Below are 13301 nucleotides of genomic sequence, written 5' to 3' on the forward strand. Positions count from 1 at the left end.
GGAGAGGAGAGGAAGTGTATACGTTGAGTATCCCTAATCTAAAATACCAAATATTTAAATAGATTTAAATTCAGGATATTCAAGTGATATTTATAAAATTTATATACACATTTCAGAATTTGAAAAAAATGAAATTTGAAATCCTTGCTCCAAGTATTTAGAATAAGAAATAATCTGTTTTCTCCATCCCTCAGTTCCAGTTCCATCACTCAAGTTTTCCAAGTATTACACATTAGTGTAGCAGCAACTCTCACTGTAGAGTTATAAAGATTAAATAAAAGAGTCTGTAAGCCAGGCAAGATGATAGAACCTGTAATCCGGAATCAGTAGATGAAACAAGCAAAGGACTGATTCAAAGCCAGGGAAGGTGAGCTACATAGCAAGAAAGGAGGAAGGCATGAATGACTCTGTGTGTGTGTGTGTGTGTGTGTGTGTGTGTGTGTGTGTGTGTGTGTGTGTGTTTATCTAGCAAATATTACTAAATACAGGGTACTAAGCAATTGCCTTGTTACCTCTCAAAACAAAACAAAACCAACAGCTTGATATTTTCTGAATCTAAACATATCTAAATATTTAAGAGAACAAGAGCCCATGCCTGATTTACCATTACCTAGTAATGTGAATATAAATAAGCTACTCAAGAGTCTATTTCTATACCTGAAAATAGGGTTCCCTCTGACATTATACCTGTTGTATCCTGAATACAATATCAACTATCAATACTACAAAAGATAATCACCAAACTTTCTTTAAAAAAAAATTAATGAAATTATGGTAAGAAATTCCGATATGCTTCTTTCATTTATTTTCATTATTTTAATTTTCAACAAATAATATACTCCAAATTTGAAAAGATCACCTATACATCTCTATAGACTAATTCTTATCTTATTTCTCTGAACAGTCCATCTTCCAATTACATTTTACATTTATACATTTTCCCCTGTGATGTTCATTTTTTAACTCATTAAAATATACACCAAAAATGTCTCAAATGCTTTTGAAATGTGTTAAAACAAGGAGGTGATAATTTAGCTGTTATAATAACTTTTTAACTCACTCCAAAAAAAAAAAAAAAGAAAAAGAAAAAAACCACACATGTAATTTCAAGGTTCTACACCTATCATACCAGTATCTAGACATTCAAATAGAGCACCATAACTTGCACTGATACACAGTATGCTCTTAAAAACTATTAAGACAACAGAAGCTAAAATGTATATATAATATTATATGTATATGATATATGGTAAGGAATACATAACTGAAAGGCAATTTACCATGTTATACTTATAGAAGCCATTTGTATTTGCTTTTTCTCCTACCCTATATCGCCCATGAGAAACAATCTCAGCACTGACAACTATAAAACCAAAATTCTGGTCAATCACAAAGATGCTCTATATCCTACAATATCAAATATTCAGCCAAGATTTAATTCGTTAGTTAACTGTTGAAAATAATTTTCCCTTTGACTTATCATCAACGATTGTTTGATTAGTATACTTATTTTAGATATTTAACATCATGGTAAAAATTGAGCAAAAGGACGTCAAGAATGGAAAATATTTCAGAAGCACTATTATAAAGCAGTGGCATGTGGTACACACCTACAATCCAAGTACTCGAAGAATCTCTAACCCTGTACCAGTCAGCACCACATTACATTGTAAGAGCTTATCCCAAACAAGTTAATAAAAAAATAAGTAAATCTGTTTTTTAGCCAGTGAGGTGGCCATCTCTATAATCTCAGCTGTTCAGGATGCTCAAACAGGATGATCACTTGAGCCCAGAAATTCAAGCTCAGCTTGGGCAACATCTCTCAACCTTGATTCAAAAAAGAAAAAAAAAAAGGTAATCATGAAAAAATAACGAGATAATAAGGGTAATTCTATACCAAAAGAATTACTAAACAGTTTTATGAAAAGAAAATTCTATTTTTTTATGGGGGGGGCTATTTATTTATTGGAAGATAGTAAATAAATGTACTGGCTGCTAGCCTAGCCAAAATAAATTTGAGCTCAAGATTTGGAGAAAGACCTGGTTTCAAAGAAATAAGGAGAAAAATGACAGAGAAGAACACTTGATAGTTTTATGTACTACACACGCCTAGACAAGAGCATCCATATATACTTGAGCACACACCACACATCCATGTACCACACACACACACACAAATAGAAGAAATGATAATGGAACCACTAACTAGAGAACCTGAGGCTCTGGAACACACACATGGAGCTGAACTTCCTGGCAACTCAGTGTGGACTGTGACATGAAGAATACATCTTATTTTAAAAAGGAAAAAAAGAAGTGGATTTGTATAATTAGTAGTAAATTTTGTCTAGGTAGCTCAGTGGCAGATATTTTGTCTACTATGTACAAAGCCCTGGATTTGATTCCAGCACTATAAGAATTATGTACACATGACCCAACAGGTTATACTCAGAAATATATGTATGTATGTGTGTGTGTAGACTTCTCACAAACAAAATTTTTCCCAAATAATGTCTTTTCTTTAAAACTTAATCTAAAAATCTTATTCAATTTTACTGTCAATTTTAAATTCCTCTTTAAAAGAAACTAGAAAGTGAATCTGATGGCTCAAGCCCATTATATCCCAGTATTTGAGATGCTAGGCAGGTTCACCACAAATTCATGGGTAGCTTGGGCTACACAGAGAATTCTAGGTCATCTTATACTAGAATGAGAGCCTGTCTTAAAAAATAAAATCAAAATGACTTTATTAGAAATAATTTAAGAGCAATATCCTGGGACTAGAAAGATGGCTCAGCAGTTAAGAGTGTTTGCTGTTGCTATAGAAAAGCAGTGTTTGGTTCCCATCACCCACAGAACAGCTTACAACCACCAGTTACTCCAGATCTAGGGAGCCTGATGCCCTCTTCTGGCCTTTGTCACTAGATGCTGGCACAGCACAAATACATACATGCAGGCAAACACTCATACACATAAAATAAAATTATTATATCTTCAAATGTCTTTTTAAAAACAGATTCTAAATATGCCTAACTCAATTACAAAAATGGCACAATACTGTATTCTTTCAGCATTAAATACTATATTTTATTATAATAAAAGCATAATTGTTTTCAAAAGTATGTACAGTGTGCTGCAATTTTTTAAGCCTTTCAGAACATTTCTGACAGACTACAATACACAGACACAAATTATAGAGAAAAAATAGAATAAAAATTTATTCTTTGTATCAAATGACATTAAAAGAAACAGGACATCCTTTCACCATACCCGGCTAGTATCAAAATAGACCTAAGGTGAAATCTGCAAAATAAACAAAGCCTTGTGACCAACGCATTTTCAAACTACAATATGATACAATATAACACCCATACTAATCAAAAGTGGACTAGCATTACAAAATGCCTCCCTGGTCATTTTGAAGTCATTTCTTAAGCCTCCTAAAGAAGCTAGCCCTCCCAAAGAAAACTTCTAAAGTGTTTAGAAAGTGTCAATATATGAAACCAATCTTTCTTTCCCTAATATTCACCAATGCTATTGAAATTCTAAGGGTCAATTATGATTGATGTGAAAGATCTATAAATCATCTCTGGCTTATTATTACTACTTCCCATCTCAACATTTTCCCTTCATCAAGATCAACCTACAGTTATAAATACATACCCATTTCACTTATGAAAAGAACACTTTAAGGAGAGAACTCTAACTTTAGAGGGAGAGCCATTTGCCCTGATCATGTCACAATCAACTACCAAATTAATTTCCACTAACAAAATGCTAAGAGGAAAAATTTTTTTTACTTTAATATATTTAGTGTCATGGATATAGTAAATCTATAAAATATATTTGCATAATACATATATTTATATGTAAATAAATAAATCTAATAATTCTAAGGAACAAGTTAGTGTTCAGTTAATCACATCTGTAATTCACAGAACTTTTTTCTCTCCACTTCTCTTAAGAGATCTAGTGTTTTTATGAATCGCAACTCTTCCAGCAGACATTAAGTAGGAGTTTGCAACTGCAGTAAAAACAAAACATTCTGACCAATGAATCTGCAAGTTACATTAATATATTCATTTAAATACTTGTACTCAACGAATCTCACTAAGTATCTAGCTTCAGCAGGGAGCACTGGAGTTACAATAGACAGCGGTTGCCTTTATAGTGCCAAGTTCTGCTGAATCCCGGACACTATCTCAATTAGGAAGGGGCAGAACCATATCCGGTTCCCACTGAATACAGTTTCCCATGCTTCCCATCTTAAAAACTTTTTACCTCTTCCCAGAAGAGCAATAAACATACGAAGACGCCAGAAAGAGTGCCTGTAGGGGAAAATGACTGATCAAATTAAATAAATCCCTGTATATGGAAACCTGAAACTTCAAAACTTGTCAAACAAATTACAGCGGCAGGAGCACGGTATGTGTTGCCCCTTCTTTCCCACTTCTTACATGGAGCCAGCTTCCACTATCCCGCAACAGCAGTTTTGACTTACTGGTTAGTTGGAGGTGCGGTCAGCGGTATGGCCACCTCTTCCTCCTCGTATTCTGGTCCATCCAGGGAGTCACCTTCATCCACGGTCCCCAGACCGGAGCCCAAAGGGGGCAGCTGAGGAGGCGGCGGCAGAGGAGGGAATCCGCCGCCCGGCCCGAGCGACTCAGCAGGCATAGACAGAGTCCCCTTGGGGAAAGCGACGTCTCCGGCAGGTCCGGCGGCCGCAGCACCCGCCACGCCAGCAGCAGCACTGCCGGTCAGCGCGGCGCCCCCCAAGACACCGGCCACCGGCCCGGTCCCCGGGAACCCGGCCCCCGACGCGGCTCCGCCACCGAGGGCCGCAACCAGGTCGGCGTCCGCCAGCCCGGGACACGGGGCGGCTGCCACCGGCAGGGCCGCGGGTAACTTTACCCGGCACGCTGCCGAGTAGGCGCTGGAGCCCGTGGCCGCGCCGCCGCCGGCCCCCGCCGTCGCTGGGCCGCCTTCCTCACTGCCCGCCTCGGCCGCCATCATGTTGAAGCCCGCTCTCCTCTAGCTACCCAGCCGCCCGGGAGCCCCGGGGGCCAGCAGGCCCGGGCTGCGAGCCGCCCCACCCAGGCGCGTCCCCCTTCAGCTCTCCGGGCAGAGGAAACAACAACAAAAGGAGAGCGCCCGCCGCCGCGCCCCCTCCCCGGGCCACAGCCCAAGAGCTCCGCGGCTGCTGCCTGGCTTACGGGAAGCGACGCGGGCAAAAAAACCCAGCGCCTGCAGAAACGCTAGGCAAGCCGCACCGCGCACACCCACACTCACGCGCACACATGCACAGGGGCGCCAAACTTCCTGGCTACGCTAAAGAGGAAGGGAAGCCCGCTGCAGCGGCTGAGGCAGCGCCGCCACCGCCGCCGCCGCCGCCGCCGCGCCTCAACGCCCGGGTTCCGGCCGCCCCCACCGCAGCCACCAGTGGGGCTGCCTGAGCCGCGGCCACCGCAGCCTCATCTCCGCGGGCCGGAGACCCGAGCGGTGGGAGGGGCCGAGGAAGGGGGCGGGCCCGCAGAGCCCGACTCCGCGGCCGGCTACCTGCCGCTCTCCGGAGCGAAACCCGGGAGAGAAAGAAGGGCGGGGCCGGGAAGAAGGGAGGGGCGGAGCGGGGGCTTCTGCGCAGGCGCCTTCCGGGAGCGCGTCCCGACAGAGGAGAAGGAAAAGCTGCCTGGGCAGGAAGCGGCGGGCGCGCGCGGAGGCGTGGCACACCTTCCCACTGATGGGTGCGGGACGTGTGGGGCGCCATCCCTCCACGCCACCGGCCTCGGTGCAGGCCTGCCTCTCGCGGCTTTGTTTACAGGGAGAGAAGGAAGATAGCTCATCTCCAGGCCCGAGGGACTGGAGGGACGAGGAGGCGGTGGGAAGGAAAGGATGACGCCAGGAAGTCCATTCACTGCTTTGTAACTTGTAGAAAAATGGCCTTAGCTGCCTGTACAATCGGCCACAAAAGGCAAAACAGTATTCATAGTTTATTACTTTCCGTTGCATGATATAAATCATAGTATAATTTAGGGAAAATAATTTAAGCCTAGATCCTTGGACCCAAGAAAACAACGGTTGAAAGGAGCTATGGAAAGTATGAAGGTAGAAGTCAATTCTACCATTATGTACAAAAGTTCTCTTCACCGACCGTCTCCCTCACATATGTTTGGCTGTCAGAGAAAAAGAGCCACCGAAGTCATAAGTCAATATATTTTTGTCCTAGTTTGTATGCAAAAATCTGCAACACATACCAAAGACAAACTACATGTCTGAACTTTGACAGATCGATATCACCCTTAATGTACCCTAGGAAAAAGTGTTTTTTTCCCATACTTATTTGTATATATAAACACATAAACACACACTGAACTCTTAGAATTATCTTTTGGTGTTCCCTGGGGATAGGTTCCAGGGCCCTGTTGAGTTCCAAAATTATTATCTTAAATAATTTGTGCACATTTTCCCACTTACACAGTAAATCATCTCTAGCTAATCCACAGTTCTTAATATAATCTAAATATCATTTGTTTTGTTATTATTAGAATAATGGCAAAAATTTGTGCAGGTGGAATTTTTTCCAGATATTTTTATATGAGGTATGTGGCACCCTTGAATCTATAGTTTGCTAATATGGAAGCAGATAGTATATAAGCAGGCATTCATATAGAGAGATCATGCTGGTTGCTTGAAATGTATCAGTGTTAGAAATTTGCCCTTCAGGATTCATGTACTGTACTGGCTTTTCTGTTCTCCCTGGAGAGTGTCACATTGAATGCCATTGATTATTGATAATACTTTATTAAGTTTGACCAAGCTAACTTGCTAAGAATAGCAAGAGGCTGAGATAGAATAACAGGGAAAGAGGGCAGGGGTACCACTAAGGGAAATGACAAAGTACAGACAGGGCATTTCCATATTCCTGTCCCCGTCTATAACAATCAAACTGATTTCAACAGTAATAGTGCTTGCCACTTATGCAAGGTGTCACCTGAGAAAGTGAAAGTAAATTGTATAAGGGAGCTGGAAGTCAGAGTAAAACTCTGACCAATTAGGTATAAGAAATTTTTATCTGAGAATTTCTGAATCAGAAAATGCACCAGTTGTGTTTAAATGGGTCCTTCCAGTGATTGTTGACACACCTAAATTTTAGAACTACTGTGCTATACTATAATATACTAATTAAGGAGACAATATACAGAAACTTGAAAAGCTGTAAAAAGAGCAGGTATCGTTCATTCAGAGGATGGGTAAAATGTGGTTATTGGTTTGCTAAGTTCTGTATTCTTCTAAACCAGTTAGCAAAGGAGAACAAAATGAAGCAGATTCATAATCGCTAAAATAAAAAGGAAATACCACTTCTTATAGTGGCCTCCTTAGAGCAGATTTTCTTTTAAATGTACACTAAAGTTCAACTACTGCTTAGTTTATTAGCTACAAGTGCAACACCCCAACTTCATTTCAACCATCCGAGTTAGAATTTAGGTCTTTGAAATGACTGTTGGGTTATCTATCACCACCTCTATTTATCAAGCTTCTCAATTTATTCAATGCCTGATCCTGAAAATTCAGGTCAAGCTCCCTATTCCAATCACAAACTTCCCTTCTCCTTTTCCCAACATTTGGTAGCACTCAAATATCCACATTTAATGCAGCCTGATACCTTTTAGACTCATATTGTCTCCCAGTTACTTTTATGTATGTATAATTAGAAACCTTCACTGAAGAAACAACCCATGGTCCATCTCTTTTTCTAGCTCAGTTCTGCTTGCTGCTTTTAACAAAGCGCCTTTCTTTAAAAGCATAAACACTATACATCATTGCACATCTTTGGAAGTCAATGTCCTATCAGCAGGAAGGAAATAGTAAGTCTATTTGAAAAGTTTGCATATGTGTGCATGCGTGGCTGTGTGTGTGTGTGTGTGTGTGTGTGTGTGTGTGTGTGTGTGTGTGTGGTGTAGGTGATATAATATAAATTCCTATTTGAAGTGCCAGGAAAATCTGTCCTTTTTTCTTTTACTACAGCTTATACACTTTTAAAGGAATTTATTTACATGAGTGTTTTATCCAGATGTATGTCTGTGTATCATGTGTATGCATTGTCTGCTGAGTCCAGAAGAATGCATTGTACATTTTCCATGGAGGCCTGAAATGGACTTCAGACATTGGAGTTGCAGATGGTTGTTAGCTGCCATGTGGGTGCTGGGAATTAAACCTAGGTCCTCTAGAAGAGCAACCAATGCCCTTACCTGTTAAACCATCTCTCTAGCCCCCACACTTTCTTGATCTCTATCTTTTATCTTTTGTGTCCTTTTAGTATGCCCAAAACTAATGTTCCTAACTCATTTAGTTTTCTCTTTGGCCCCTTTTCTTTTTCTACTTCTCTTATTTTTTTCCTGCTAATTTCTATTACATGTATGCTTCTGTGTCATCTTCTTATATCCTCCTAAATTCCCTGATGCAAATATACTTCTTGAAGCTTCATGAGTAAAAACTGAAAGACAATTTTTATTTAAGAAATGGAATTATTAGTCTTCCACTAGCAGCCTTCAGATGAAGAACTCTCAGCTCTGTCTTCACCATGCCTGCCTAGATGCTGCCACACTCCCACCTTGATGATAATGGACTGAACCTCTGAACCTGTAAGCCAGACCCAATTAAATGTTGTCCTTTATAAGACTTGCCTTGGGCCAGACCAATGGCACAGGTTCCTTCTGGTCTGTCTGGGCCTGTGCCCTGAGCATATCTTGGGCACAAACTGTGCAGCCAGTCCCACAACACCCAGAGGTAGCTCCAATCCCAGGCGCTCTAACACACCCAGGATCCCAGGAGCTTGGTCGCACTAGGATCTCAGGGTCCCAGAGGCAGCTTGACTCCCAGGAGCTTGGACACACCCAGGATCTCAGGATTAGACGATCACAGAGACAGCTTGACTTTGAAGAGTTCTGACACAACCAGGATCAAAGGACAGGCTCCAGTCATATATAACCAGGACAAGTACCACTAGAGATAATCAGATGGCGGGAGGCAACCATAAGAACATAAGCAACAGAAACAAAGGTTACTTGGCATCATCAGTACCCAATTCTCCCACCATAGCAAGTCCTGGATACACCATCACACTGGAAAAGCAAGATTCAGACCTAAAATCACTTCTCATGATGATGATAGAGGACATTAAGAAGGACATAAATAACTCCCTTACAGAAATACAGGAGAACACAGGTAAATAGCTAGAAGCCCTTAAAGAGGAAACACAAAAATCCCTTAAAGAATTACAGGAAAGCACAATCAAACAGGTGAAGGAAATAAACAAAACCATCCAGAATCTAAAAATGGAAATAGAAACAATAAAGAAATCACAAAGGGAGACAACCCTGGAGATAGAAAACCTAGGAAAGAGATCAGGAGTCATGGATGCAAGGATCACCAACAGAATACAAGAGATAGAAGAGAGAATCTCTGATGCAGAACATACCATAGAAAACATTGACAAAACAGTCAAAGAAAATGCAAAAAGCTCCTAAAAAACATCCAGAAAATCCAGGACACAATGAGAAGACCAAACATAAGGATAAGATGTAGAAGAGAATGAAGATTCCCAACTTCAAGGGCCAGTCAATATCTTCAACAAAATTATAGAAGGAAACTTCCCTAATCTAAAGAAAGAGAGGCCCATGAACGTACAAGAAGCCTACAGAACTCCAAATGGACTGGAACAGAAAAGAAATTCCTCCAGTCACTAATAGTCAAAACAACAAATGCACTAAACAAAGAATTTTAAAAGCAGTAAGGGAAAATGGTCAAGTAACATATAAAGGCAGACCTATCAGAATTATACCAGACTTCTCACCAGAGACTATGAAAGCCAAAAGATCCTGGGCAAATGTCATACAGACCCTAAGAGAACACAGATGTTGGCCTAGGCTACTCTACCCAGCAAAACTCTCAGTTACCATCGAAAAGACAAGATATTCCACGACAAAACCAAATTTACAGGCTATCTTTCCACAAAACCAGCCCTACAAAGGAAAATAGATGGAAGACCCCAACACAAGGAGCAAAAATACACCCTAGAAAAAGCAAGAAAGTAATCTTTCAACAAACCCACACAAACATAATTCCACCTCTAACAACAAAAATAACAGGAAGTGACAATCACTTTTCCTTAATATCTCCTAATATGAAAAATAAAATTACCAACATATCCTAATCGATTGAAATTCAAAAATGTAAGGGATTAGAAATTTGTTGGCTGTCATCCAGTGGTCTCTCTAATTTGGTAATGGAGAAATAGGTTCAGTATTGTACAGTCCATATACACTTTCTGCTTGTTTGTAAGTCACAGTCTCTTGCTCTGTACCACATAATGGTCTTGAAATCATGCTTCTCCTATCTTAGCCTCTCTATTAGTAGGATTGTTTATTTGGTGTTTTTACACTATACTGTGGTTTTCAGTACAGCTTATATATTTCAAAGTTATTTATACAGCCAAAAGAAGCATAGATAATTAATTTGGGATGTAGCTTGTAAGAGAACAACAAAGAATGAGACCGGTGGCTCTGCTTGATATTTATAATTATTGTATCAATCTTGAAGAAGAGGACCTTATAGGTTACTCTTTTTCTGATATGAATGCTTTTCAAAATCATCATAGCCAATGAACCAGAATCTTACCTTCACCAAATTTTTGTGCCAACGTCCAAGCAGAACCATTGCTCATTGAAACAGTTGTTGAATGAGTTCATGGTTAGACCATCTTAATATACACACCATTTCTTAAAAGAATGTAACCTGTACCCCGTGGGCTGAAAATGACACATTTCAAGTCAAATAGCTTTCACCATAGCAGGAAATCTGTATCCAAATAATCATGCCTACGATTCATTCCTTGGCACAGCAGAACTGTCAACTCTCAGCTTAGCTACTATGGAGGTAAAATCCTTTGGTGATGTGAGGGACACTGAAGCACAGCCCTATTACTATGAACTCCAATGTCTAAAAATTGTTCTTATTTTGGGTTTGTACCGAAGTACAAGCCAAGATTTTAAGCTCTACTAAAAACAAAACAAACAACCAAAAATAAAAAAAAAAGGCATCTATTTAGGTTCATTTAATAAAATGTCCATCATTTTTCTGATTGGTATAAAAATATATATTGTGTTGAATATAATAAAATAAATATATTAAAAAAGTAAAAAAATATTTTTAAAAATTAAATTATTTGTTTGGAGAGGGAAATGACAAGAATTTTGCAGGAACTGCTGTTAAGTATGATCTTATGTAACATCAGTTAACAAAGGGAAGTAAACAGTCTTAATTAAATTCACAGACAGTACGAAACAGAGAAGTGCTGGAAGACAGAATAGCTTTTAAATTCAATAAAATAAGTCATTATATTTGTGATTTTACAAAAATAACTTTAGTTATTTAGTATTAGTAAATATATTTAATGATAAATCTTAGAAACCTAGGAAAAGGTATTCATAAGGAAATATTGCAAGTTTGCAATAATTCAAATTTATTTATTCTCATTTCATTGCCAACTCGAATATTAATGTAATTCACTCCAACCTATTTTTGCATCTTCTGTTATCAAATTGATAAAAAGCCATTGAGCATAGCAGAGTACCTGAATGTGCTTAAGCAAATATAGGAAGAATTGATTGTGGGACCATTAGACAAGAAGCAATAAAGTGCTCACAACTATATTAAAGAATTCCACAGAGGGTCTCCAGAGACCTGGTTCCTGTCGGACCTCTTCACCCAGCACTCGAGCTTGGTTAATCAGAGTTCTGACACATCCATGCAAGGCCCTAGTTTGTAGTAAATGAAGACTACTGAGTATTAAAAAAATGTTTAGCATGTCAAAAAAAAAAAAGAATTCCACACTATGTCCATGTCTCAGCACACCCTCAGCTGTGCAAACTGGTTCCCATATTTGTTTAATATCAAAAGATTTCATTGGCTCAACTAATTTGAAGAAGAAGCCATTACTTCTAGCCCTATTATCCCTCACTGCATTTGTTCACCTAGAGCACTGTCCCTCAGAGCACTTTCCTAATCTGGAAGATCTTTGAAAAATAAAGTTGTAGGGAAACAGGTTTGCAGAAAGTCTTAGTTGCTTTTCTATTGCTATGAGAAAACACTGTGATCAAGGCAATCTACAAAAGAAAGATTTGTTTTTGGAGAATTAGAGTGCAGGATAGTGGCAAAAGTAGCCTAAGTGCCCACATCTTAAACTGAAAGCAGAAGGCAGAGAGAGGGAATGCCACCGAGAATGCCATGAGTCTTGCGAAACCTCAAGCCTGACCACAGTAACATACCACCTTAAAGGAGGCCATACCTTTAATCCTTCCCAAACAATTCTACCAGCTGGAAAACAAGCATCCAAGTATTTGAGCCTAATCTTTTTCAAACCACCACATTCCATTCCCTGGCTGCCGTATGCTTGTAGCTATATCATAAAGCAAATATTTTTATTCTAACAGCAAAAGTGTCCATAGCCTTTCAATCTCAACACTGCTCAAAAGTCCAAAGTTTCATCTGAGACATAAGGAAATCTCTTCATTGTAACCTCATGTAAAGACAAAAGCAAATTACATACTTTCAACATGCAATGACACAGAATATGCATTACTATTTCAAAAGGTGAGGAACCAGGACATAATGAGACTTCCTATCCCCTGAGCACATCTGGTGAAAGTGATGAGAATTATTCCATATGTTTACCTGCATCCCTACAATGCTATTGTTTCAAAGAGCTTCCTGATTAGGAAAGGTGATATGAGTAGTACACAAGGTCAACAAATGCATCTGAGGATATTAGGGTTAGAATTAAGGGCTTCTTCAAATTAGTTGAGCCAATTAAATATAGGAACCAGTTGGCACAGCTGAGTATGTGCTGAGACAAGGACATACTGTGAAATTCTTCAACACAGTTGTGAGCACTTTATTGCTTCTCACTTGATTGTCCCACCATCAACAGCTTCACTCTTCCTGCTTTGAACCTTGAGCCATCTTGGTTCAGAGAAGACCAGTAAAGGACACTTGAGCACTATCACCTCTTGTACTAAGTCCCAAACTCTCCCACATTTCTTCAAAGGACCATACCACATGTTCAGATCTGCTATACCAATAGCCCCACTTCCTGGTACTAACTTTTGTCTTAGTTATTTTTCTGTTATTGTGATAAAACACCATGACCAAGACAGCTTATAAAAGAAAGCATTTACTTGGAATTACAGCTTTAAAGGGTTAGAATTCAAAATGTCTGAGCAAAGGTATGGCAGCAGGAACAGCTGACA

At 39.6% G+C, this 13301-nt stretch overlaps 1 protein-coding gene across 1 annotated transcript in view; it reads right to left on the reverse strand.

Moving 5' to 3' along the window:
* Positions 1–5600, reverse strand: part of Rasa1 (RAS p21 protein activator 1) — a 69743-nt gene extending 64143 nt beyond the window's left edge. Inside the window, exon 1 of the mRNA XM_021208337.2 lies at positions 4499–5600. Within this exon, the coding sequence (XP_021063996.1) occupies positions 4499–5010 (512 nt within the window). The 5' untranslated portion in view covers positions 5011–5600. The remainder of the gene's footprint in view (positions 1–4498) is intronic.
* Positions 5601–13301: the final 7701 nt, after the last annotated feature.

The sequence above is a fragment of the Mus pahari genome, chromosome 11 (assembly GCF_900095145.1).
Source record: "Mus pahari chromosome 11, PAHARI_EIJ_v1.1, whole genome shotgun sequence".
In the NCBI taxonomy this organism is placed as follows: Eukaryota; Metazoa; Chordata; class Mammalia; order Rodentia; family Muridae; genus Mus; species Mus pahari.